The sequence below is a fragment of the Canis lupus genome, chromosome 17, assembly GCF_011100685.1.
Source record: "Canis lupus familiaris isolate Mischka breed German Shepherd chromosome 17, alternate assembly UU_Cfam_GSD_1.0, whole genome shotgun sequence".
Lineage (NCBI taxonomy): Eukaryota > Metazoa > Chordata > Mammalia > Carnivora > Canidae > Canis > Canis lupus.
Genome location: NC_049238.1, coordinates 64487117 through 64512274, shown reverse-complemented (window position 1 = coordinate 64512274; position 25158 = coordinate 64487117). Strand labels below are relative to the sequence as shown.

Here is a 25158-nt window from a genome sequence, read left to right as displayed (position 1 = left end):
TACATTTAATGTAATGATGTGGTTGCCTTTTAATTCTGCTCTCCTGCTATTTGTTTTATCTTTTTCTCATCTTTTCACTGTTCTTTCTTGCTTTTTTGTGCTTTTTCTGCTGTTTTATGGGTGAATCAGTTTTTTTTCTAGTGGCTGCTCTAGATTTTATTTTAATATATGACAGTTTATCTTCAAATACTTATTATTATATTATTATTATACTACTCCAGATACACTGTAAGAACTTTGAACAATATACTCCCAGTTCTCTTACTTTTTGTGTGTTTGTGCTATTATTGTAATACGTCTTTACGTATGTTGTAAAACGTTGTAATACATTATTAGTTTTGCTTTTTTTTTTAAGGGTTTATTTATTCATTTGAGAGAGAGCACGAGCAAGAGGAGGGGCAAACAAGTGGATTCTCTGCTGAGGGGAATCCAATGAGGAGGGGATTCATCCCAGGACCCTGAGATCATGACCTGAGCCCCTGAGCAAAGGCAGGCACTTAACCAACTGAGCCACCCAGGAGCTCCTAGTTTTGCTTTAAGTGGTCAAAAAAAGCCTGTAGATTTACTCTCATTCACCATTTCTGGTACTTTTTATTCCTCTTGTAATCATCATTCCTTTAGGTAGATCCAGGTTTCCATCTGTTATCGTTTTCTTCCACCTGAAGAACTTCCTTTGCTTTTTTAAAAATGTGTACTGGCGAATTTTTTCCCCCAGCTTTTCCTTCTTCCTTCCTTTCCTTCTTTTGTTTTCTTTCATTTCCTTTTTCTTCCTTCCTTGCTTCCTTCCTATCTGGAAGAAAAACAAAAAACAAAAAAAACACCTTTTATTTCACTTTCATTTTGGAAGGATATATTCATTGCATTCTAGGTTGACCATTTTTTTCTTTAAGCATTTTTTTAAGGTTTTATTTATTTATGAGAGAGAAGGAGAGCAGGGGGAGTAGCAGAGGGAGAGGGAGAAGCAGACTGTGCTGAGCGCAGATCCTGACAAAGGACCCTGAGATCATGACTTGAGCTGAAACCAAGAGTCTGGTGCTTAACTGACTGAACCACCCAAGTTCCCTTTAAGCATTTTAAAGATACTCTGTTTTCTTCTGTCTTGCATAGCTTCTCAAGAAGTCTGTGAATCTTCTGGGATTTCAAGGAAATTGCCTGTGTTTCAACAAGGAGAACTTTTCTGACCAGAACTCCAGTATTTTCAGCACTCTGGAATGCTCAGCTTATAGATCTCTATTTATTCTTTGCCTTTACCTCATGGAAGTTTCATCCTGCTTGCTCTGTTTAATGTTTGGCCAGAGACTCAAGTGAACCCCTGTGCAGATTTCTGGAATTTTCTATGCATAACTCCCTCTTCTCTGATACACATTTTGGCATCTGCTTGAGTTCTTCCTCCTTGTACAACTGTCTGAAAAGTGCCTCCAAAGCAGAAAGCCGTGGCAGATATAGGCCTTCATTTTGTTGCATCTCTCAGAGATCATAGTCCTACACTGCTTATTCTCAAATGTCTGAAAACATTGTTTTGTGTATTTTATCTGGTATTTTAGCTGTTTACTGTCCATTCATACTTATTCCATCATGACCATTGGAAATTCTTTCCTGCCTTTTTACGTTTTAAGATAATCGTGGAGTTAAAAAATAAAGTTTATATTTCTTTTTTTCTCTTTCTACAATTTGGTCTTATGGAATATACTGCTAATACTTCTAGAATTTTTACAATCTCACTAATAATAATCCTTTCATAGCCTAATAATTTTCAAGGGTAACATTTTACATGGTTTAGCTATAATAGAATAATGAACAAAATAGTATATAATTACTATATGATATTAGCAAATAAAATATCATATCCATTAAAGCTCATGAGTGAACTTTTTAAAAAAGTATGTTAAGTCATTTAAACAATAGCTTTGTAAAAAATTGGGTTCATGATTGTAGTTCTAAAACAACTACTAGTTTTAATCACCTTATTTTCTGATCACTCTTACAAGTAACATGTACAGGCTCTAATGATGACTGATGCCTAGTCAAAGATGAACTTTAATGAATTAAAAAATGCCTGGCAGTAGTCCTATAAACTTGATTAGAATCTGCATGGTCTTACTGTGTGCCTGTCTTCCCCTTAATAGTCTTAAGGAGGAAAGGAAACAAAAACCAAAATATTGCCTTATCTTATGTAACAGTTATACATTTTTAGATTATTCTTAGATGTTTATTAATCTTTAGGTTTTTGTTTTTTTCCCCAGATTGTCAGTATTTAAACAGACCACATCATGCGTGAGTACAAGCTAGTGGTCCTTGGTTCAGGAGGCGTGGGGAAGTCCGCTCTGGTAAGTTAGCCACCTAACTCTAACTTAATTAGTATAGTACAAGAAGAACATTGATATTTGCTTGCCTTAAGACTTTTAGTCACTACCAAGAAAAGGTGGCAGCATTTTTTATATGCCTAGTATCTGGCCCACAGGGAATGGAGATTCATTCAGTAACCACAGATGTGTAGTTTACAGTGGTAGCTCACTCATTCTTTCATTAACCAGATTATTTACTGGCTGCCAGCACTTGTGATTGTGATTCAAAGAATAAGATTGTTCTGATTTTTTAAGGAACTTTACATTCTAGTGGGAGTGACTGATTATTTCAGATACCAGTAAGTCCTACCCTACTCCCACCCCAGACTTAAGTGAAATGAAGTTATTTTTTGTACACATGCTGTATTTATTTAGTAAATATGTGTTGAGCTTCTGTACTGTCAGACTCCAGGGTTACAACAGTGAACAAAAACAGTCACAGTCCCTCAGGGATTACCATTATAGTGGAGGAGATATAATAATTGCACAGTTAAATAAAGAACTACCTCATTATAAATTGTGAGAGAGATACTTTGAAAGAAAAGTACACTCTTAAGAGAGACTCCTATTCAAAGAGCCTAAGTTAAGTTAGCATTTGAATAACTGAGAGCTGGTGACAGTTGCTGAGGCCTGAGTAAACTGGAAGGAAGTAAATGAGGTGAGAGGCAGAGACCAGATCTTGACTTGAAGACCATATAAGAACTTGAAACTGGGACGCCTGGGTGGCTCAGTGGTTGAGCGTCTGCCTTCAGCTCAGGGCGTGATCTGGGAATCGGATGGAACCTGCTTCTCCCTCTGCCTGTGTCTCTGCCTCTCTGTCTCTCATGAATAAAGAAATAAAATCATTAAAAAAAAAAAAAAACTTGAAACTTATTCCTAATGACAGTGAGAAGCAGTTGAAAGTGGTTTGGGGTGGAGGTGAGGGCAGTGACAGGGGTGTTGACAGAATTAGATAATATGTTTTAAAGAGAATACTTTGCTCTGTGTGGCGTGATTTAGAAGAGAGGCTGACTGGACAGTTCGGAGCTAATTCCGAACCCCAGATTATTGTTTGTGGAAGCTTATATGGGGGCCATAGCAGTGAAGGAGAGAAAAAGTAGATGTTTTGAGAATTAAATAACTTCATGCTGGATTGATGTGAGAACTAGGAAAGAAGGAGCTATTGAGGATGATTCCCACAATTCTAGTTGTTAAGTTACTAATTTTATGGATGGATCATTTAAGTAGAAAGGAATCACTGGAGAATGAATGAGGAGATCTGAGAGTGAAAATCAAGAGTAATGTCAAATTTGGTTATGTGAGATGTTAACATAAATACATCAATAAGTAATTGGATCTTCAAGATAATAAGCTTAAAAGAGACTTATGATACGATTTGGGGAACCATGAATATGTCCACAGTATTTAATTTCATAAGAATTATGTTACTCTCAAATTAGTACCTATAAGGTAGTACCTCTGTGGTGAATGAGAACATCTGTCATTTTAAATGCATATAACTTTCCGGGTGCCTAGCTGACTCAGTCAGAAGAGCATGGGATTCTTTATCTCGAGGTCGTGAGTTCAAGCCCCACACTGACTATAGAGATTACTTAAATTAAAAAATAAAACTTAAAAAAATAAGAATAAATGCATATAACTTTCAGTGTAGCAAGTCTCTTCAAATTTCACATATAAGTTCCTATGTTACAAAATAATGTGGTCAAGAATGTGGATTGCAAATACATACACACACACACACACACACACACACACAGAAATATATCCATTGCAACATTCCTTATAGTGGTAAGAGTTTGGAAACACCCTAAATGTCTGCCAGTGGAGGTGGTTAAGTAAGTTTTTAATACACATTTTGAGTAGAATAACATATAACTATTAAAAAGAATGCAACAGCTCTGTATATACTGATACATAGTGATATTCAAGATGTACTATTTAGGGAGAAAAAAGGTACCAAACATTGTAGACTACTGTTTGTGTTTATAAGGAAAAAAAGGAAAGTGAAGGGGAAGATAGTATAAAATATGCTGATTATCTCTGAAACGTTAAAGAAGCTACCGGTTACCTGGGGGAGTGATATTGGATAACTGGGAACAAAGGTGATAGGTAAGGTTGGTTACCACTGCATACTCTTTTGTATTTTGTCCTTTGTCCATGGATTACCTTCTCAAAAATAAATAAAGTAATTAAAAGTAAAAAATCCGTGGGAATAATTGAGGTTGTCTAGGGAGAGACTAGAGAAAAAAGAGTGAGTACCTCTGAACTTTTAAACAGTAGGTAGAATTGCAGGATCCAGCATAGAAGAGTATATCTTACACTTGAATGTAAAGAAAGCATCTTTACTTGAAGTCAGAAGTCGAATAAAGAAGAGGAAAGAGATGATACAGGAACATGCAGGTATCTGGGCTTGATAAAAGCAAGCTCCAATAAGGTGATGGTGCCGTAACCATACTAGGTGGGTTGAAGAGTAAATGATCGCTGAAGAAACAGAACCATGATTGTAGGCAGGTGAAGTGTGATTAGGAGAGGAACAGTGAAGGGGAGGGTGAAGCTGGAGGAATTGTGGAGTTAAGGGAAATTTTTATTTCTGGGTGGAAGATGGGAGAACAAACTGTATGCTGGTGGCAATAATTCTGTGGAAAGGAAAATGACGACATAGAGGAAGGGAATAATTGTGACAGATGTCAGAAGTTCAAGAAATAACAAATAAAATTAATGAATCATTGAAGTAGTGATTAGTAAGTTTATTGTGCACGTATTGCAAAAAGACAGTTTGCAAACTGGGAACCTACAAACCAGAACATGGACTGAAGCTCAGGGGTATATTGTTATAATGCAGCTTAGAGAGTGAGAAAGCAGTGACTATTCTTTACAGTGACTGGTTATAGTGTTAGAATATTCTTAAAGTGAGAGAGAATTGGTTAGGGGTTACCTCATATCAACCTTGGGAAACAGTGTAAGTTTTGCTTTTGATTTCCAGAGGCATAAGCAAGATATGACCCCCAGGTCAATTTAGCTTTGCTGAATAAGCTAAATTAAGCTTTGTTTACATGATGAAACTCATAAATTTCATCAGAGTTCAGAGAATTTTCAAGCTGGTCTCTGTTTTTTATTTTAACACAGAAAGAACAGTAGGTCAGGAAAGAAGAGGAAGATCCAGTAGGAAAACTAAAATAAAAGTTGGTATGGGCAGTCTGGGTGGCCCAGCGGTTTAGCACCGCCTTCAGCCCAGGGCGTGATCCTGGAGACCCAGGATCGAGTCCCAAGTCGGGCTCCCTGCATGGAGCCTGCTTCTCCCTCTCCCTGTGTCTCTGCCTCTCTCTCCCTCTCTCTCGTGAATAAATAAATAAAATCCTTAAAAAAAAAAAAAAAAAGTTGGTACGAATGAATGTCTCTGAGAACTGAGAGGCTGAGATTCAGAGAAATAATGAAAGATGGCTTTAAGTAAGAAGGAAGTGAAAAAGTGGGAGATTGTTTTTAATTTTTGCAAGTCTGTAACAACTGGCTTATAGAAAGCACTTGAGTTCTCATACCTGCTTTTGTACCTCGTTTCTTGCTACATCATATGTTACATACCCTTTGGAAAACACTGTAAACTTATGAGAGAAAGGGAGTATGTCATGGTATTATGAGGACAGTAAGATTCTTTCTAAACATCTGCTTTGGATTATATTTGCATAAAGCATATTAGGAAGTTTTCCTAATGTTTGAATTATATGTAGTATTAAGAATATGAGGTGATTAAATCCCTGATCAAAATAATGATTAAAGTTTTTGGTGTAATTATATCTTGAGTTTCCTTTGAAGAACAGGAGCATAGTAGGAGGAAGAAGTGTGAAATTTACTATATTCCAGTTAATGTGTTTAGCTCAAACTAAAATAGTGCATAATTTAAGTGTAGGTGACCTCAGGTCACGTTCTTACCTATTCTTGCTTTTAGATGGCAGTGTACCAGACCCTGTTTTAAAGCTGTGCAGTCAGTATTTCACAACCATCTTCTTTTTATTTACCAAATGATAAAATACCTAGTTTCAAGCCTGTGTTTACAGAAATTTTAGAGAGAGAGAAGTAGATAATCTGAAAAAAGATGAGTAGGCTGTGTCTCCAATGAAAAAGTAAGGCTTTGGAATCAGGGAGGTTGTATATTTAAATCTCAGTTGGCAAATGGGAAAAAATAACTTTGAAGGAGAACATGAAACTCGAACATGACTATAAATTTAGTAAATTCAGTACTTTTTAATTTCCTCTTCTCTTTTCCTTCACAATTTAGATAAACTTTTAAGATTTTTAAAAAAATTTCTAACCTTTTGTCTCATTCCTTTAAGAGCATGAGATAAAGTTTCTATAGATACATAAAGAGGTATTAGGAGTTTTAATACTGATAGATTTTCATTTTTTCATTAATTAGGATCTGTGTCCTTATTTGTATCTTCATTGTATTTTGAAACTTAATATAGTAATTATTTCACAGTATGAGTTGGCTGCAGCATTGCTGGACAGCTTTTAACATGAGACTGCCTCCTTTCTTAATGTACCTCCTAGTTGTGGGTGTATCCTTGTATTAAAAAATAATGAAATTGTACATCTGTGTGTTTACCCAGAATTTTCACATAATTTCATTTAGTCTTTATCACTTTATAAGGGTGTAAGTAGCATTCTAGAGGAGTTGATTTTTAGGTTCTTAACTTTTCTCTGCTTTTTTTTTCTAGACAGTTCAGTTTGTTCAGGGAATTTTTGTTGAAAAATATGACCCAACGATAGAAGATTCCTACAGAAAGGTAAAAATGTGAAACTTGTATACACATGCTTACAAATAGTTCCTTAGGGCTTTAAAAACTTGATTCATAGAATTGCTTTTTACAAGTTATTTTGAGAAGTGATATAAATGTTCCCGGTTTTTAAGTTTCACCAAGACAGAATATTTCTCATAAAGTACTACTTAGCCACAGAGAGCTCTGTGTTCTGTTACTGATTAGTAATCTGTCCTTTAGTGTACAACATTTCTCTGGTGTTTTTTTTTTTTTTTTAATGTAGAAAAATTGTGTATAAATAGTAGGTATATTTTTGACAATTCTTTTTGTGAAGGAAAATTAAGATCACCTTTATACTCGAAGTTACCCAGTGACTGAAGGTTTTTATTTTTATTTAGTTTTATAACTTTGAAGATATTTTCTCTTTAGACTGTAAGAAATTAGATACTGGATTCTATGATTAAAAATGGTAGGTACGTGTCATTACACATTTTCCCAACCCACAATGTACAATACCAATGTAACTGTGTACTTTTTACAGTAATGTAAACTGTGGACTTTGCGTGATCATGATGTCTCTACGCAGGTCTGTTGAGTCTAACAAATGTACCACTCTGGTATGGGAGGCTGATGGTAGGAGAGGCTAATGGGGAACAGAGAAGGGTGTATGGAATCAGTATACTTTCTGCTTGGTTTTATTGTCATCCTAAAGCCAAAGTTCTGAAAACATTTAAAAAATTCAAAAGAAAAAAAAATTAAATAGTCTTGACAAATAATCTTGACCATTGTATTTCATTATGAGACTAGCATTATGAGGAATTTTTATGATTTTATTTCCCAGTATGTTAAAGGCGGGCAGGGGGAAGGGCAGAAAATTAAACCTACCTTTCAACAAATAGGAAAGGATTACTTCATTACATGTTGTAGAATTTACCTTTAATAGTGTTATAAATTTTGTTAAATTTTGTAAGCTCAACCAGCCATACTGGCGCAGCAGTCATTATCTGCAAATTGAAAATAAAAATGTATTCTAGTTACATTGAAAAACTACCTAATTCATTATTCATTGAGCATTCTCATTTACTGATTGTGCAGATTACCACATTAGTCCTGTAAGTGGTGGGACAATGAGTTTGTAGCACCACCAAGGGTGCTTCTTAGCAATCCCCGATCTGACACAGAAGCATTTAAAATAGGCCTTAGATCAATACGTTTATTTTTAGAAGACAGTGTTGCATTACTAAAATTGCCCCCAAATAAGTTGCTGGCTAAAGTTGTAACTATAAACAGATTTGTACCTAGAATGTTGAAGATTTGACTCTTTTCTAATTTAAAAATTCTTTATTAAAAATTTTCCGCACAGTTGATCTTGATACTCTCTTTAGGCCAACCTTCTCTTATTTTATAAAACACTGGGGAAATAGAATTCGGTATATAAAATTTCACCTTTTGCACATAGCGTAGGGTCTTTTTCTTAAAGTCCTGAGGACTATATAAGTTCAGTGTTTCCATTTTAGCACATCTGTGTTCCCCTTATCTCTTATTAAAATTTTCCTATGTACCAAATTTGGGACATATTAGTAAAACTTTAACAACTTGAATGTGGTAAGTTGGCAGAATTTTCTTTACCCCCAAAATCTTATCTGCATTTTGAGCTATTTAATACTTTTGTGCTTTGTTTTCTTTGAAGATAATATACTTATTTTTATACATTTTTATTTCTGTCAGAACTATACCTGTTTGTTGTAGTTTTTCTTGAATTGGAGAATATGACCCTTGCCTTCTAAAAATAGCAAAAATCTTTACTCAGTTTATAGTGATCAGAAAATACCTAAACTCAGCATTAACAGTCCCGGCTTCTATAGTATTAATAGAACATGCTTGAGACCTCTTGTTCTTTATTATAGTACCAAGTTAAGTCTCAGCCAATAGGGCAAACTCCTAGAAAAAGGCTTTATAATTGTAATAGGTACTTGGAATGAAGAGATGACAGGAAAGCAGATTCACATTTTGATTTTGATAACACTTTTCTCATTTTTCCTCCCTTTCCCAACAGCAAGTCGAAGTAGATTGCCAACAGTGTATGCTCGAAATCCTGGACACAGCAGGAACAGTAAGGATGTTTTCTCTTTTTCTGATAGATTATAGTTAGTGAATAGGTTTTGTCATCTGAATAATTCTTCTGAGTAAAAGTAATTATTCTGATTAAGAACAAATTATCTAAATGTAGGGCTTCTTAAATTTTCTTACGTGCTTCCAACCATCTGTGATGTACTTAATGCCTACATATCACTCTTAAATTTTATGTTGAGTTCACCTATAGAATGTGTGTTGGGTATCTTCTTCCTATATGGAAGTAAGGATTACCCTATTGCTGCTTTTTTTATTATTTATTTTTTATTGGTGTTCAATTTGCCAACATATAGAATAACACCCAGTGCTCATCCCATCAAGTGCCCCCCCTCAGTGCCCATCACCTAGTCACCCCCACCCCCGCCCACCTCCCTTTCTACCATCCCTTGTTCATTTCCCAGAGTTAGGAGTCTCTCATGTTCTGTCTCCCTTTCTGATATTTCCCACTCATTTTTTCTCCTTTCCCCTTTATTCCCTTTCACTATTTTTTATATTCCCCAAATGAAGGAGACCATATAATGTTTGTCCTTCTCTGATTGACTTATTTCAGTCAGCATAATACCCTCCAGTTCCATCCACATCGAAGCAAATGGTGGGTATTTGTCATTTCTAATGGCTGAGGAATATTCCATTGTATACATAGACCACATCTTCTTTATCCATTCATCTTTTGATGGACACCGAGGCTCCTTCCACAGTTTGGCTATTGTGGACATTGCTGCTATAAACGTCGGGGTGCAGGTGTCCCTATTGCTGCTTTTTTAAAAAGGTATTTTGAATCCAGAATTTTAGTTAAAATATGTATTTCTCTGGGTTTATGTGAGACTTTGTCTTGGCACCATAGTCATTAATTTTTATCAAAGTTGTTTTTGCATTTTATTAGCATTTTGACATCTCAAGGAGCTATTGACAGATACATGTTTTCTGACAAAAATCTTTAGGATTATTTTGAAGCCTCATTTTTTTCATCTTTAAATGACTACTCCTGATGACATTAGTATATCATACAGTGCTTGTAATGATCAAATGAGATAGTGATTATAAATCACTTGGCACAATGCCTGTTATTGTAGTATTAGCTCCAAGTATTTGCTTCTATTTGCATTGTGTTCATTTGTCACCTCCTTTATAATTTTATTAATTGCTGATAATTTCCTGTTTATATTGCCATAAAAAGTACACACGTGAAGTGATTTTTCTTTTTTTCTCCATATACATAGACTTTACCTATTAGGCAATTCTCAGTTTGAAAATGGATGGTATTCTTAAATGTTGTAAGTTGTTTAAAATTTAGCACAAATTTTCCAAACATTTTTATAAATGATGAGAAAGTTTCATGTCACTAAGAAAAGCATATAGGTAGAATGGAGCATTAGTAGAGCTAATTATATCATATTTTCCCATTCTTTTGTGGGAAAATGCATCTTGACTCCAGTAGGAAACTTGGGATCATTAGTACTACATCTTTCTTGTATCTGCTGACTCAAAAAAATCTCCTTTCTCCACCCCCCGCCCCAATTTCCTTAGCTTCTGAATCAGTAGTCATTCTCCTCTGTTCCCAGACACCCCAACAGTTAACACTTTTCTACTTTTTCCTTTCATCTCCTCCACAAGCACGAAGGAGTTCTTTTTTCTTCTTCCTCTTGTCCAAATTAAGGAAGTTCATCCCTTCCATTGAGATCTTTCCTTTGTGCTCTTAAATGTCTTGTCACTCTCCCATCCTAGTGCTGTGACACATATTGTGTTATAATTGCCTGTTTAGTTGTCTGTGTCCCTAGTGCCTCCCATAAAGCTTAGAAAATAGTTGATACTTATTAATCATGTCCCAGATCACTCCTTACTCCTTGAAGATTTTGCTCACTCTCTTCATCACTGCTTCAATCAGAATTCTTGGTGATTTTGTTATTCAAATAGAATCTATATATATATTATAGATGATCAGTTTCCTCGACCTGTCAGTTTATTGACCTCCTTACTGCTTCAGCTATTCCTACCATGGTCTTATCTAGACTATATGATTACCAATAACTGTGATACCACCTTCATCTCATATTCAAGCATGCTACTCATTCTCCACTTCTTGTTTTTTCATCTCCCTTCCTTTTATACCTTCAACTTCACTGGAACCTGCAGTTCATTTATCCCACTATCTTTGAGTGTCTTTATGTCCTAACCCCCTTCTTCACACAGCTTCAAGTCATGGCCTGTCATTCATGATCAGCCCTCTGCACATATTGTCAACTCCTTAGACTTTTCGGCAACCTCCAGCTCAGTTGATTACTCTCCTCTAAAAATTTTATTCATTTGGCTTCCAGGAAACAACACTTGGTTTTTTCCTTCTATCATTGGTTACTCCTGATTCTCCTTTCCTAATTTGCTTTCATATCCCCAACCCCTTATGTTGGAGGACCTCAGGATTCAGTACTTGGACTTCTCTTTTCTAACAGCACTTCCGTGGAGATCATCTTTAGTGGTATCAAAATAATTTAATAGGATCTATATGTAAAAAGGAATTATGTATAGTTTTCTAAACCACACAGAAAACATGTTAAGGTGGTTAAGATCTCTCTCCTAATTCCTTAGTTCATTGTCATTGCCTCTAGTCATGTAAGTAGGGAACAAGAACATCTACCTCAGAGTTTCTAGAAACTGTATAATAGGTCTTATATTTCCTGTCATGATAGCATGTAAGAAAAGATTCAGTCGCTCACTTGTAATGATTTGGGTTTAAATTGTTTCAGAATACATTCAAGAAATTGTACTTTTAATTGCACTTTTTTTTTTTTTTTTTTTTTTTGTAGGAGCAATTTACAGCGATGAGGGATTTGTATATGAAGAATGGCCAAGGGTTTGCACTAGTATATTCTATTACAGCTCAGTCCACGTTTAATGACTTACAGGACCTGAGGGAACAGATTTTACGGGTTAAAGACACAGAAGATGTAAGTATTTTTCTCTCTATAAGACATACTGCTCGTTCTCTGTGGCCAAATAAAAAGTGTCTGTTTTTCTTTTAAGAGGATTTGGAGGTTATCTACCATATAGTTAAAAGCATTCCTGTGATCAAAAATTTTTTACAGTTTTCTCAATTTACCTATACATTATATGATAAGATAGTTAGAAAAGGAGGGCATGTATGATAAAGTGTACTCATTGTGCTTTGTGCTAGTAAGTGCAGGAGGGAAGGAAGAGGAGTCCAAAGACTTGGTAGAAGTGGTGGGACTTGAGCTTTGAATGGTGATAGTTAACATCAGAAACTGTTCAGAGAACATTAGTAAGAACCATAGTGATATGTTCCATTTCTAAAATTCTCTGGTATCGTTTGTACTTAAGAGTTTTTTCCTTTGAATTATGTTGAAGATTTTAATTAACTGGGTTTTTATGTTTTTTTTAATTATATTTTGTTGCAGAATTCATGCCTTATTTGGTGAATAACATCATTGCTGTTGTGCCTTTTTGCAAAGATGTACATTTTACTTGTTTACCTCAGTTTTGAATTACAGAGAGTTCCTTTTCAGCTGTATAAATTGGGATATAAAATTTCATTTGTACCTTTCTGTTTTTACATGTTCCCTCTCATTATTAATGGGAACATATGCACCTGCTCAGGACCTTAACTTTGGGTAATACCGTAGGCGGAAGGGATTTCTACCATAGGACTCATGATCATCCATAACCTAATGAATAGTTTTCTTCCTTCCCATGAATAATTTATCTAAGAGACTTCTGTTTTCATAGGCAATTACATGCAAATCACTGCAATGTAGCAATGTTGGTCTCTTTATCTTGTGTCATAACTAAAAATGATGGAGTTGTAGATGTCTTGTTTGTTTCATCTAACTTGTGATAATTGCCTGTTTTAGGTACAAGACCCACCATGTCCCTTAAATCCTTTCTTGTGTGTAGCGTCCATCTCCTCACAAATGACTTTGTTCTGTGGACGCCTTTTATCTAAGGACATTGTACAGTTTGTTAGCACTTTGTTTTATTGGAAGTAGGGACAGCATTTCTGATACAGGGGAAAGGGCGAGGCATAGCTGCTCTGTGGCTTTTTTTTTTTTTTTTTAATTGTTATTCCTTCTTAACACCTCACCTAAACTGGTCTTCAGATCTAATGTAAAATGCAGAAGGAGAACCTATTATTATGTTGGTCTTGCCACTGCTTTTGTGTTTGTTGGCCCTGTGAGATGAAGCACTTAAACTGTAATTAGGCCCAGTGAATATATACATTCTTTTCTGCTTGCAGGAGATTTCTTTTCCTTCGGATTTTTGTACATAGAATCCAGCTATTAGTAGTAGTAGTCCACATAAGAATTATGTGATTATATCCTTAAAATAATTTAGCAAATGAGCATAGTAGAGATCTTCCATATTTTTTCTGTTTCTTCCCCCTCCATCTACCTTCTTCCCCCCAATGTGTATATGTGTATACATAAAATTTTTTAAATCACTTGGCAAAGCTTATAGTTCTAACTAATACATTTCGATTGGTGACAGGTGACTGCTTACTTATAAGGGGGTAAGGAACAAGTATGCTACTGCTCATATTACATTTTCTCCTTTCCACAGGTTCCAATGATTTTGGTTGGCAATAAATGTGACCTGGAAGATGAGCGAGTAGTTGGCAAAGAGCAGGGTCAGAATTTAGCAAGACAGTGGTGTAACTGTGCCTTTTTAGAATCTTCTGCAAAGTCAAAGATCAACGTTAATGAGGTAACTGACAGCTGCTAGGCAGCACAAACAAGTGCCCTTTTAGTTACCTTTCTTTTAAATTAGTAGTCAAAACCAAATTTTTGAAAGAAAAATATTTTATTCTTCTAAGTATGTAGAGAACTAAGTAATTCTTAGAAACCGTATTTCCTCTCTTGCATAAAATCACTTTGATGGCTGTAATGAGGACTCTTATATTTACCTTATTGGCAAAGAGAAAGTTTAAGTTAAATAATGTGCCTAAAGTCCTGTTGAGCTTCTGAGTGATATGCCAGAAGGTGGTATGTGCAAATTTTTCTATCACCCTTGTATTGTAGCAGTTGCTTATGCACATGTATGTAAAGAGGTTGTCAAGTAGGAAAATACAAAAATCAAAGTAGTTATTGAGCTTATGAACTTATACAGAAAGAGATTGCCTCATGGATATCACAGAATTTGGTGTTTTGAGTCATGTATTCCTTTGGTTTCTGACTCAAAGGGAAAAATCTGTCAGCATGGACGTGGAACTAAAATTCACCTGTTCTTTGAGGCCTGATACAGCAGGTGCCCAAGGCTTTTTTTTGTCTGTGACTTAAGCTTTCTACTATCTTGAGAACATAGCTGTGACAGGAATACTTTAACAAGCATGCCTGCCTGCCTGGGTGTAAATCCAGTACCCTCCTGGATCCCTCAAAGATCAGTGCAATTCCACCTGCCACCACCAATGTTCTATTTGCTTTTGTTTTAATATAAGCTTTTAAAAAGCAAACAAAAAGCCAGAGTAGGCTTCTTTCCTTTCCCTGTAATGCAAGTCTTCACTTGCCAATTTGCTTGTCATTATGGCATCATAGGTGATCAGTCAGTTCAGCTCACTTTAGGTGAGTTACGGGTGTATTAGGTTGTCAGGATCCTGTGTTTTTATTTGCTGTTTTCTCTGACCTTTGGGTCTGTAGGTCACTTTCCTTGACTTAATATTACAATTTTAGACTATTGTCTGACTTTTAAAATGACTAAGTGACTTTAAACATCTGACAGGCAAGGGACACCTGGGTGGCTCAGCAATTGAGCTCCTGTCTTCAGCTCAGGGTGTGATCCCAGTCTGGGATTGAGTCCCTTGTCGGGCTCCCTGCAGGGAGCCTGCTTCTCCCTCTGCCTGTGTCTCCGCCTCTCTGTGTCTCTCATGAATAAATAAATAAAATCTTTTAAAAAATAAATAAACCTCTGACAGACAAAAAAATTAAGCTTGCTACAAATCCTCTGATTTCAAATAACCAAGAATGTTAAAGCTTGCTTTTTTTAGGTAAAAGCAGTTTTTATAAGTATATAAAAATTCATAAATTTCATTTATTCAGGAAATATTTATTGCATGCTTATATTTCTGGCAATGTGTCAGGCCCTGGGGTAACAGTGATCCAGACAGACACTGTTCCTGCCCTAAAGAAGTTTATATCCTAGTGGGGAGCAAGTCCTACTGAGATCTTCAACAGTCATTTCTTTTTCACTGCCAAGTAAATGAAAGGAAGTATATACTTTTAGCTTCAGCTTTCTCTGTGGTAGAATTATAGTTTCATAGATTTATTTTGAAAAATTTGGCTAATCATAACATTTTAAGTTTTTTTTTAAAGTTTTATTTATTTGAGAGAGACAGTGTGTACAGAGGGAGAAAGAGAAGCAGACTCCCTGCTGAGCAGGAAGCCTGACACGCTCAATTCTAGGACCCCAGGATTGTGACCTGTGCCGGAGGCATACGCTCAACCAACTGAGCTATCCAGACACCCCTAAAATTTTAAGTTCTGGTACAGTCTTTTCCCTCCAAAAAAAGAAAAGAAATAGAGAAAGGAAACTGAGATAAAAAGCATTGGGGGTGGCTGGCGCCTGGATGGTTCAGTTGGTTGAGGATCCAACTTTTTTTTTTTTTTTTTAAGATTTTATTTATTCATTCATGAGAGACAGAGAGAGAGAGAGAGAGGCAGAGACACAGGCAGAGGGAGAAGCAGGCTCCATGCAGGGAGCCTGACGTGGGACTCGATCCCGGGACCCCAGGATCACAGCCCGGGGCCAAAGGCAGGCACTGAACCTCTGAGCCACCCGGGCTGCCCGAGGATCTGACTTTTGATTTCAGCTCAGGTTGTGATCTCAAGGGTCGTGAGATCAGCAAGGAGCCTACTTGGGATTCTCTCTCTCCCTCTCCTCTGCCCATCTCCCTGCTTATATGCTTATTCTCTCTTCCTCACATAAATAAACCTTGTGGGGAAAAAAGCATTAGGATTGTTGCATGAACTTGGCTAGGGAAATATTAGTGCAACATCACCATCTACAGGATGATTGGCCTTAGGGATCTGGTTTCTTGCTCTCCCTGTTTTCACTCTCACTGGTAGCCACCCACCAGCTTCATAGGACTTGGCTCTGCTGGGGCTGGATTGGGCCACAGTCCAGGAAGCACCATTGATAGGAGGTGTTTCTTTTAAAGCATTACATGTTTGTGGGAACTCACCTGCTACTTGCTAAGCCTCCTGGGTTGTAGTTTCCAGTGCCCCAGAGGTCCATTTTCACAGCAGTCTTGTTAAAATCAACCCTTGGTATGAGGATTTATTAAACAAAAATGGAGAACAGTAAACAAATTGGAATACATTAGCTATTTTAAGGATCCTTACTCTTTTGAGGAACATACAAGCTTTTTATGCTAGAGTATATATTCGAGTTTCTTTCAATGTTTCTCTCTTTATAGCCTGATAATCCAGCTACAGAGTTTCTTTGATAGTTAATAGTACCTCAGGCAGCTAAGGCTTTATAAATACACATGTGATTCCTGTTGGACTCAAATTTCAAATCACACAGGGACATACTGCTTGGCTAAATAGGTCCCTGCTGCCTATATCAGAATATATATATATATATTAAACTATTATCCATACCATTTTTGCTATGTTCTGAAAGTAGGACATAGTAATACCAGAATCACATCAGTCTTAATCAAGAATTAATTGTTCTTTGCTGAGGCTGGGATAATAATTGGAATCAAGTGAACATCCCAGTTGAGTAATGGCAGAGGGATTGAGAAACTATTCTGTGTTCCCTTTAGATTTTTCTGTAGTTGAGAGATATGAAGAAGAACCTAGGCTGAGGACTCTGAGCATATCTAACTGAATACTTAGTATAGTTTGAACTTGCCTTCGTCACTGAACCAGCTATTGTGAAGTGGGCAGAGTTTGTGAAAGAAGTTGTTGAGAATATCACTACAAAATCAGTTAGTGTAGTACCAAAACCCCAAAACTGCCTGGCATAAAGAAATGTGGTTTTGATTCTTAGACTATTTTAGTTTGTTCTTTTAATTTTTCATCTTATAGCTTATGTGCTAAGGCTAAGGAACAAATGAGAACTTGTTTGTGGCTTATCCATATTAAGTTCTTAAAGGGTTTCAGAGCTGTGAAAGAGACTGCCGTTTTGTTCGTAAATCCTGTGTTTTCAGCTTTCTTAGAAATTAGATAATAGAGAAGTTAAATGGTTTGAAGGAGATGGTGGTGAGGAGGATGTAGCAGAAAGAAAAGAATGTAAATGCATCACTTATAATTTTAGGATAAATCACTCAGTAGTGGCTTTTTTTTTTCTTTTTAATAATTTAGCCTTGTAATCTTAGGATTATAAGGTAAATAGAGATTGTTTTATCTGAGCACCATCTTAAAGAAATGTAGACCAATGATTCTTAAAATATTTTACTTTTAAAACTTACTGAAAATATGTAAGAACACTAAATTTGTTTACTCTTCATCCAGATTTCACCAGTTAACATGTCAGTGTTTACTTATCACCCTCCTTTATTCATAAATACGTTAGTGTATGTACCCTTAGATCAAAGATATTTTCTTTATACAACCACAACACAATTATTAAAATCAAGTCCATGTTAGTGCATATTCAAATTTTGTCATTTGTCCCTATGCCCCTAAAAGCTGGGACTTATATAGACTTCTACAAAGCACTTTTATTATAGATGAGTAATAGTAAAGAGATTCTGCAATATTTGTTTCTATTCCAGGTCATTAGTATTTGCATTTCATAGCAAAGAACTGAATTCTGCTGATATGTTGTTTAATTATTCTGACACTTTGAAACATATAAACATATTGGAATTAAAATAATAATCTTTTAAATAAGTACTATTGTATTTTTCTTTGATGCCTTGCATTTCTCATTCAAAATGAATCCAGAAGATATATTAAGAAATTATTTGTCACTTCAAATTGGGGTGACTTTTTCTCTTTTTCACTTTAGCCAAAACCAATATCACCAAAAGAGGCAAACAAAAATCATGTGCATTTACATGTATCTTAAAAGGAACTTAAGTTCCTCTTAAGTATCTCTTTTGTCCTGGTCCAGTAAAAAATATAGAGCATGAATATAATCATGAAGAAACATCAGACAAACCCAAATTGAAATTCTATAAAGTTACTAGCCATCCATTTTCAGAAATGACAGTGTCATGAAAGACATACTGAAGAACCAACCATTCCAGATTCTAAAAGGTTAAAGTGACAGACAATGAAATGCAGTATGTGATCCTAGATGGACTCTTTGTGGTGGAGGGGAGCAGGAATTACTATAAAGGACATTATTGAGATAATTTACAAAATTGGAATCTGCACTGTAGATAATACAGAGTAATGTATCAGTGCTTAAATGTATGCAACCGGATAACTATAATATGGTAATGGAAGAATATCCTTGTTCTTAGGAGATACACACTCAACCATTAAGGGACCGTTATATGCAAGCTACTCTCAAATGGTTTAGAAAATAAGAGAGTGTATTTAGCAATTAATGATAAAGTACATGTGGTAAATTGTTCCTAATTGATGAACCTGTATAAAGAAAATACACAAGTCCTTGGTATTATTCTTGCAACTTCTCTGTTAAGTTTGATTTTTTTTTTTTTAAGATTTATTTATTTAAGAGAGAAAGCGCATGTGCTTGTGAACAAGGGGAGGGACAGAAGGCAAGGGAGAGGGAAATAAGCAGACTCCCTGCTGAGCGGGGAGCCCATTGTGGGGCTCCATCCCAGGACTTTTAGATCATGACCTGAGCCGAAATCAAGAGTCGGGCACTTAACCAACTGAGCCACCCAGGTGCCCAAGTTTGACATTTTTAAAAAGTAGAATAAATGTGAAGATTCAATGTGAACATTAACTGTTATTCCCTTAATAATTAATGTATTGAAGCATAGAAGATTCCATGAAGACTGTAACTTCACTGCCTTGTTTTTTACTACTCATTTTTTTTTTTTTTTCTTGATACTGAATATCTAAGAGCAGGTGTATTTCCTTCATGGTAAATTGGTAAGTCCTTTACCCTGAGAGTCACGTGGGGCTTCTAAGAAATCTGCTGTTAAAGCAGCAATATATAGATCCAAGGGCAGAATCCCATTGAACAGAACCAGGATGGTTTTGTGGAGCAAGATCTCAAATGTTTGTTGAATAAGACATTTTTTTCTCTTGTTTTTATTTAGATATTTTATGACCTTGTCAGACAGATAAATAGAAAAACACCAGTGGAAAAGAAGAAGCCTAAAAAGAAATCATGTCTGCTGCTTTAGACTTACAGTAAGCAGCAGCTCTGAGCCAGGTAAGATACTGAAAGCAGAACAAATGCCGTTCTCATACTCTTATTTTGGGCTTTCCCCAGCCCTAACCACTTCCCATTTCACCTTTTGGGGTATTTCCAGGTTTCTGTATCTTGTGAACGTGATTGATATATGGCTTGTAAATATGTTCCTCTGTTGATAATTTGTCTTTCTTCCCATAAGATTGTAAGGTGTCTGAGGGCAAGGACCATGTGTGCTCATGTGTGCTTTATTCACCCTGTGTCCCTAGTGCCAAGTACAGAATGGGTTTTCAGAAAATAGTGGTTGAATAAATGGAATACCTTCTAGGGTCATTCCTAAATTCATGCCCAATTAAAGTGAAACATGGTTTATCTGAAACAAAATGCTTAAGTGCACATTTTGATGCATTATTTAAAAATGAACACACCTGTGTGTATCAATCACAGTCTTTCCTCCCCTCAATGTAACCCTTGCTCTGATTGTTAACACAATTAGTTTTGCCTCTCTTTGAACTTAACATTAACAAAAACAGGTATTGTGTCTGGCACCTTTTAGTCAAAAATATGTTTTCCAGAATTCTCCTTATTGCATATAGCAGTAGTTCATTTTTATGGCATGACTGTACTGGCAATATTTTTATATATTCTGCTATTGATGGACATTTGGGTTGAAGAACTGATGGGGTAATTCTGCACATTCTTGCATGAGTATGCACATGTGCATCATTTTTATTTGATAAATACCTAGGAATGAAATGGCCAGACTGTATACTATATTATATGGATAGTTTTAGTAGTTACTGTTAAAAAAAGTTTTTCAAGGTAGTTGTACCAGTTTACACACCTACTAGCAGCTTTATAAGTTCTGCATCCTCTCCAAAATTGGTATTGCCAGTCTTTTTAACTCAAGCCGTTCTTCTGGGTATGTGGTACTATGTTATGGTAGTCATTTCCTCTTGGGTATAGGTTGGCTTTTTTGAAATGTTTTGTCTACAGGCTTCTAAGTAGTAGTTGACTTTAAGTACCATTTAAATTTTCATTAAAGCGAACCTGTTGGAGAGAAATTAGTGGCAGCATTAAAGTTGCCTATCAAATGAGAAACCAGGTGCTGAGGGACCATTTGTTTGTTTTCCTCTAATTATATATATTAAATCCCCTAAACAATTTCTACTTATCTTCATAAGCTCTATAAACTATACCATAAAGGAATATTTTCATGAAGCTGTTTTATGATGTATTTTGATGCTGGTTATGTGCATATTACTAATCTTGGTCGGGTTAGAGGAAAGTCTACTTTTACCACTGGAGAGTTCTAAGTCTCTTGGGTCCTTTGAGCAGATTACCTCTTCCAGAGCACCAAATTAACTAATTAATAAGTGCTTCCTTAGAGACTTGGATGAATCTCTCTCTCCAGGGAAACAACTGAGTAATTGTACCCCCCCTTTAATTTAGTCTAATTTAATTTTTTTGGTACCTCCTTTTTAAATGAAGTTCAAGGAAAATGGGCAGAAAGCATGAAACAGCATGGGGTTGCCTCTGGTTGGATTTAGGAAAGATAGCGTCTGGTCTAATGTTTGCTTTAGGCTTTTAGTGAAATCTTGATTCAATAACTATAAATCGTTAGCTCCCTGAAGATGATTATTTTAAAATTTGCTGGTGTGTTTCTTTAGGTAAGGGTGCAAAGGTAAGGAAAATAGGACTCCAGTTCCTATTCTGAACTAAATCATTTAGCTCTCTTATAGGTAACTGTCTTGTTGATGCTATTACCTTAGCTGACCCTAGTTTAATTTCCAGTTCTGTAGAAAATGTTTTAGCCTGTTTAAAGGAAGAGGTGCCATCTCCTGGCCTGTTGTGAAAATTCATTCATATACAACCTGCAGTGTGTTGTGGCTTTACCTGAGAGATTAATCTTGGCCTACATCCAGAAATAAGACTTTCATCCTGGTTGTGTAAATTCTTAGGTTCTGATATGTAATTCAGCCCAACAATATATTTAATACGTCACCTGAGATCTCCGTGGATGCTTGAAAATACGAAATAAGTCAGAATACTTGGCAGAGCAGAGAAATCATAGAGTGATTATAGACTGGAAGTGCCATGTTGATCCCACTTGAAAAGTACTGGGATGGGGAATAAATTAAAAAAAAAAATATATATATATATATATATATATATATATATTTGAGTAAGAGTACATGAACCTTGAGGGCAGTTTATCTGACCTTATCCTTTAAGCAAGACTGTATTGAAACATGTTAATCTCTTTCCAGTATGTCCCACTTCTAAAGAGGAGGAGAGAAATTCATCTTCAGGAAATTCTTCCTTTAACCTAATTCTTTTCTGCTGAGTAATACAACTAACTTGGAGTCTTCTGCCCTTGCCTATGGGGGTCAGCTCTTTCTGTGTCGTGTTTTCGGGTCCTAACTTGTGTTAGAAGTGGTAATCCAAGGGCCACCTGTGTGGCTCAGTCGGTTAAGTGTCTGACTCTTGGTTTCGGCTCAGGTCCTGATCTCCAGGTTAGGAGATGGAGCCGCCTCCCGCCCCACCCCCCAGACAAGCCCTGTATCAGGCTCTCTGCTCAGTGCCAAGTCTGCTCAAGGGTTCTTCTCTCTCTCTCCCTCCCCCTCTGCCCTTCCCCCCTACTTGTGCTTGTTCTCTCTCTTTCTCTCTCAAATAAATAAATATATTTTTTAAAGAAGTGGTAATCTTAATATCATATAGTCCTGAAGTGGTTGGATAAGGATATTTTATGTGCAGGTATCATTTCCTTTTTGGAAAAATAAGATAATGAGATAGAAATAATTACAGTTTTCCTTTTTACAGACAGGACTGTCAGATTGTGAAATTAATAAAACCATTTTTAAATGTTTTTAAAAGTTTAAAATAGCCTTGTTACTGATAGCTATTTGGTATAATTTCATTGTCTAGTAACAATCGGCTGAAATCATTTCTTTCTATATGATTATCTGCTTGTTCACTACCATCTTCTGACATCAAGAGATTAACTGTATATGTGTGTGTGTGTATATACATATGTTTGTTTATTTTTACATATGTATATATATTTAAATATATCTATTTGATGTTCTAGATTACAGGAATGAAGAACTGTTGCCTAATTGGGAAGTGCCAGCATTCCAGACTTCAAAAATTAAATCTGAAGAGGCTTCTCCTGTTTTATATATTATGTGAAGAATTTAAATCTTATATTGGTTTGCACAAATTCCCTGGAGAAAAAAAATTGCTCTGTGTATATCTCTTGGAAAATAAGACAATAGTATTTCTCCTTTGCAATAGCAGTTATAACAGATGTGAAAATAAATATACTTGACTCTAATATGATTATACAAAAGAGCATGGATGCATTTCAAATGTTAGATATTGCTACTATAATCAAATGATTTCATATTGACCTTTTTATCATGATTCCTCCCTGTCAAGCACTAAAAGTTGAACCATTATACTTTATATCTGTAATGATATAGATTATGAAATTTCTCCTCAAACTCATTGCAGCAGATAACTTTTTGAGTCATTGACTTCATTTTATATTTAAAAAATTATGAAATATCATTCTGTCATTATATTCTAATTAAAATTGTGCATAATGCTTTGGAAAAATGGGTCTTTTATAGGAAAAAAACTGGGATAACTGATTTCTATGGCTTTCAAAGCTAAAATATATAATATACTAAACCAACTCTAATATTGCTTCTTGTGTTTTACTGTCAGATTAAATTACAGCTTTTATGGATGATTAAATTTTAGTACATTTTCATTTGGTTTTGTGTGTTTTTGTTTATAGATTTAAGATTTTATTTTATAATGGCCACATTGTTTTAAGTACAACTGTAGCTCCTTTCTGCCTGGTACTTACAGAATACTTGGCTTTAAACCCCTAAGTGTTTAAATCACCTAATTGGTGATTTCTTTGAGAACAGACTTCATGCTTTCTGTTCTAGATGTATTTATTCCTACTATACAGCAAACTACATCAGACTACATAGAATAGTTTTGTATATTCTCTCTTGATCTTATAGATTGTATCTTATTGAATAAAATATCCCACTGTATTATTTTTATATGTAAAAATAAGTTTAATACTGTATTAGGGGTTAACTTTACTATTTCAAATCTTCCACAGCTTGTAATTTCACCAAGGGAATCCTTTGGTCATTGTTAATTTGTTGGGTGTAAGCCCACCAACGAAATGTTATGTAAAAAATTTTCAAACTTACTTTATAATAGATTGAAGAATTTGAGAGAAGTGAGAAAAAGTGAAAAAGCGTATAAAGAATGTGTTGGTTACTTTTGCTTCGACTATGTATGAAGTAGTATGGTAGACATATGGAAAAGATTGCTAAGTTAAAATTGTAGCTGGCTATTCAGTGGTGCTTTCTTTTCCTTCCCAGTTGTTTTTCTCTACAAAGGTGGCGCTTAATGAGGACATGGATCTGGGGAATCGATGTGACTTACATGTTCTCCATAGAGGTAGAGCAGAACAGCTTGTCGGCCAGTTGAGTGCTGGCGACGGAAAGAAACAAGCTGAGAAAACCCTGTGCCTTGTCCCTGAATACTGAAAAGGAGACTAGTCCTAGAAAGTCTACATCACTGCTCAGGGATCTAGATATTGTCTCATTGCAACTAGGTGTGAAGTAGTGTTCATGCCTTGCTGAGACTTTCCAGGAATGTGGTCAGGCCATCGGTTACTAAATTGAGATTTAGGAATAAGATTTCAAATGTAAGCTCTGACCAACCTGAGAAAATGTTAAAATATTGTTTAAAAAAAATTGGAAATTGTATTCTTTTGAGTTTCTAATAAATTTAGTTAACTAATACTTTCCTTCTACTGATCCAGTTACACATATGTCTGGGATTGAGGGGCCAAAAATCTAATAAATGCAACAATTTTTTTAAATTAAAATAAGTAAGTGAAGCATTAAGGCCAGTCCAGGCCAAGGTGGCATATTTTAAGGTCCTCTACAGCCATTCTGCTTGAAAACTCACCTCTCAGACATTCCTTTGGACTTAAAGTCATAGACAAACATCACACATTAGTAAAAGTTGCTAAATATTACCTGTTACATCTGTGACATAGGCTGTGTGGTTACTTGCCAGATAGGTTAGAAATCATTAAATAACAGTAACTCCCAAGTTACAATACGATGGATTAACAGCATCAATTTGTCCTCAGTTTGAGAGCATGATGGGGAGAATGACAGTGCTGGATTCCTTTGTCATGTCTCACACAGTCCACTTGGGACACAGCAGAAATGTGAAGAGACACGCCCTGTGGGGCACAGCAATATGCAGGGCAGGACCCGCTGAAGTCAGGGAGATGCGTTACTATCCCAAGGAAATCTGCCACTGCTGAGGGAGGTGGAAAGGTGGCCTGTCAGAAAGGGAGGTGGGCCTGCTTCCGTTGATCCCTGTGTGGATTCTGTAGTCTTGGCTCCAGAGGGGAGCATGCCCAAAATTAACATGTATTTGATGTATTTTTTATGGCTGAAAAGTCCAAAAGCTCTCAAGGATATGATATATGAACCTCATACTATATGATAAATATCTAAGAACTGACACCATGTTCATATCTGTGACTCTAAGTATGAGTGACCTAGAATCTAGAGGAGGCTTGATGT

At 35.9% G+C, this 25158-nt stretch overlaps 1 protein-coding gene and 1 long non-coding RNA gene across 6 annotated transcripts in view; one reads left to right on the top strand and one right to left on the bottom strand.

Moving 5' to 3' along the window:
• Positions 1-23816, top strand: part of RAP1A (RAP1A, member of RAS oncogene family) — a 70759-nt gene extending 46943 nt beyond the window's left edge. For 2 of the 4 annotated variants that reach the window (XM_038562377.1, XM_038562378.1), the window contains 7 exons: positions 2244-2327; positions 7058-7126; positions 9156-9212; positions 12034-12174; positions 13802-13945; positions 19425-19540; positions 22611-23816. In XM_038562377.1, the coding sequence (XP_038418305.1) occupies positions 2271-2327; positions 7058-7126; positions 9156-9212; positions 12034-12174; positions 13802-13945; positions 19425-19511 (555 nt within the window). In that variant the 5' untranslated portion in view covers positions 2244-2270 and the 3' untranslated portion in view covers positions 19512-19540; positions 22611-23816. The remainder of the gene's footprint in view (positions 1-2243; positions 2328-7057; positions 7127-9155; positions 9213-12033; positions 12175-13801; positions 13946-19424; positions 19541-22610) is intronic. The other 2 variants (XM_038562376.1, XM_038562379.1) reach the window with 1 other exon arrangement.
• On the bottom strand, positions 300-25158 carry LOC111090743. 2 transcript variants are annotated; one of them, XR_005372801.1, is made up of 5 exons: positions 24598-25158; positions 20364-20569; positions 16416-16496; positions 7985-8103; positions 300-790 (listed from the first exon to the last, which is right to left on the bottom strand). It is a non-coding gene; the product is annotated as an uncharacterized LOC111090743 (long non-coding RNA). The 2 variants fall into 2 exon arrangements; XR_005372802.1 differs by lacking the exon at positions 7985-8103 and having other exon boundaries at positions 24598-25148.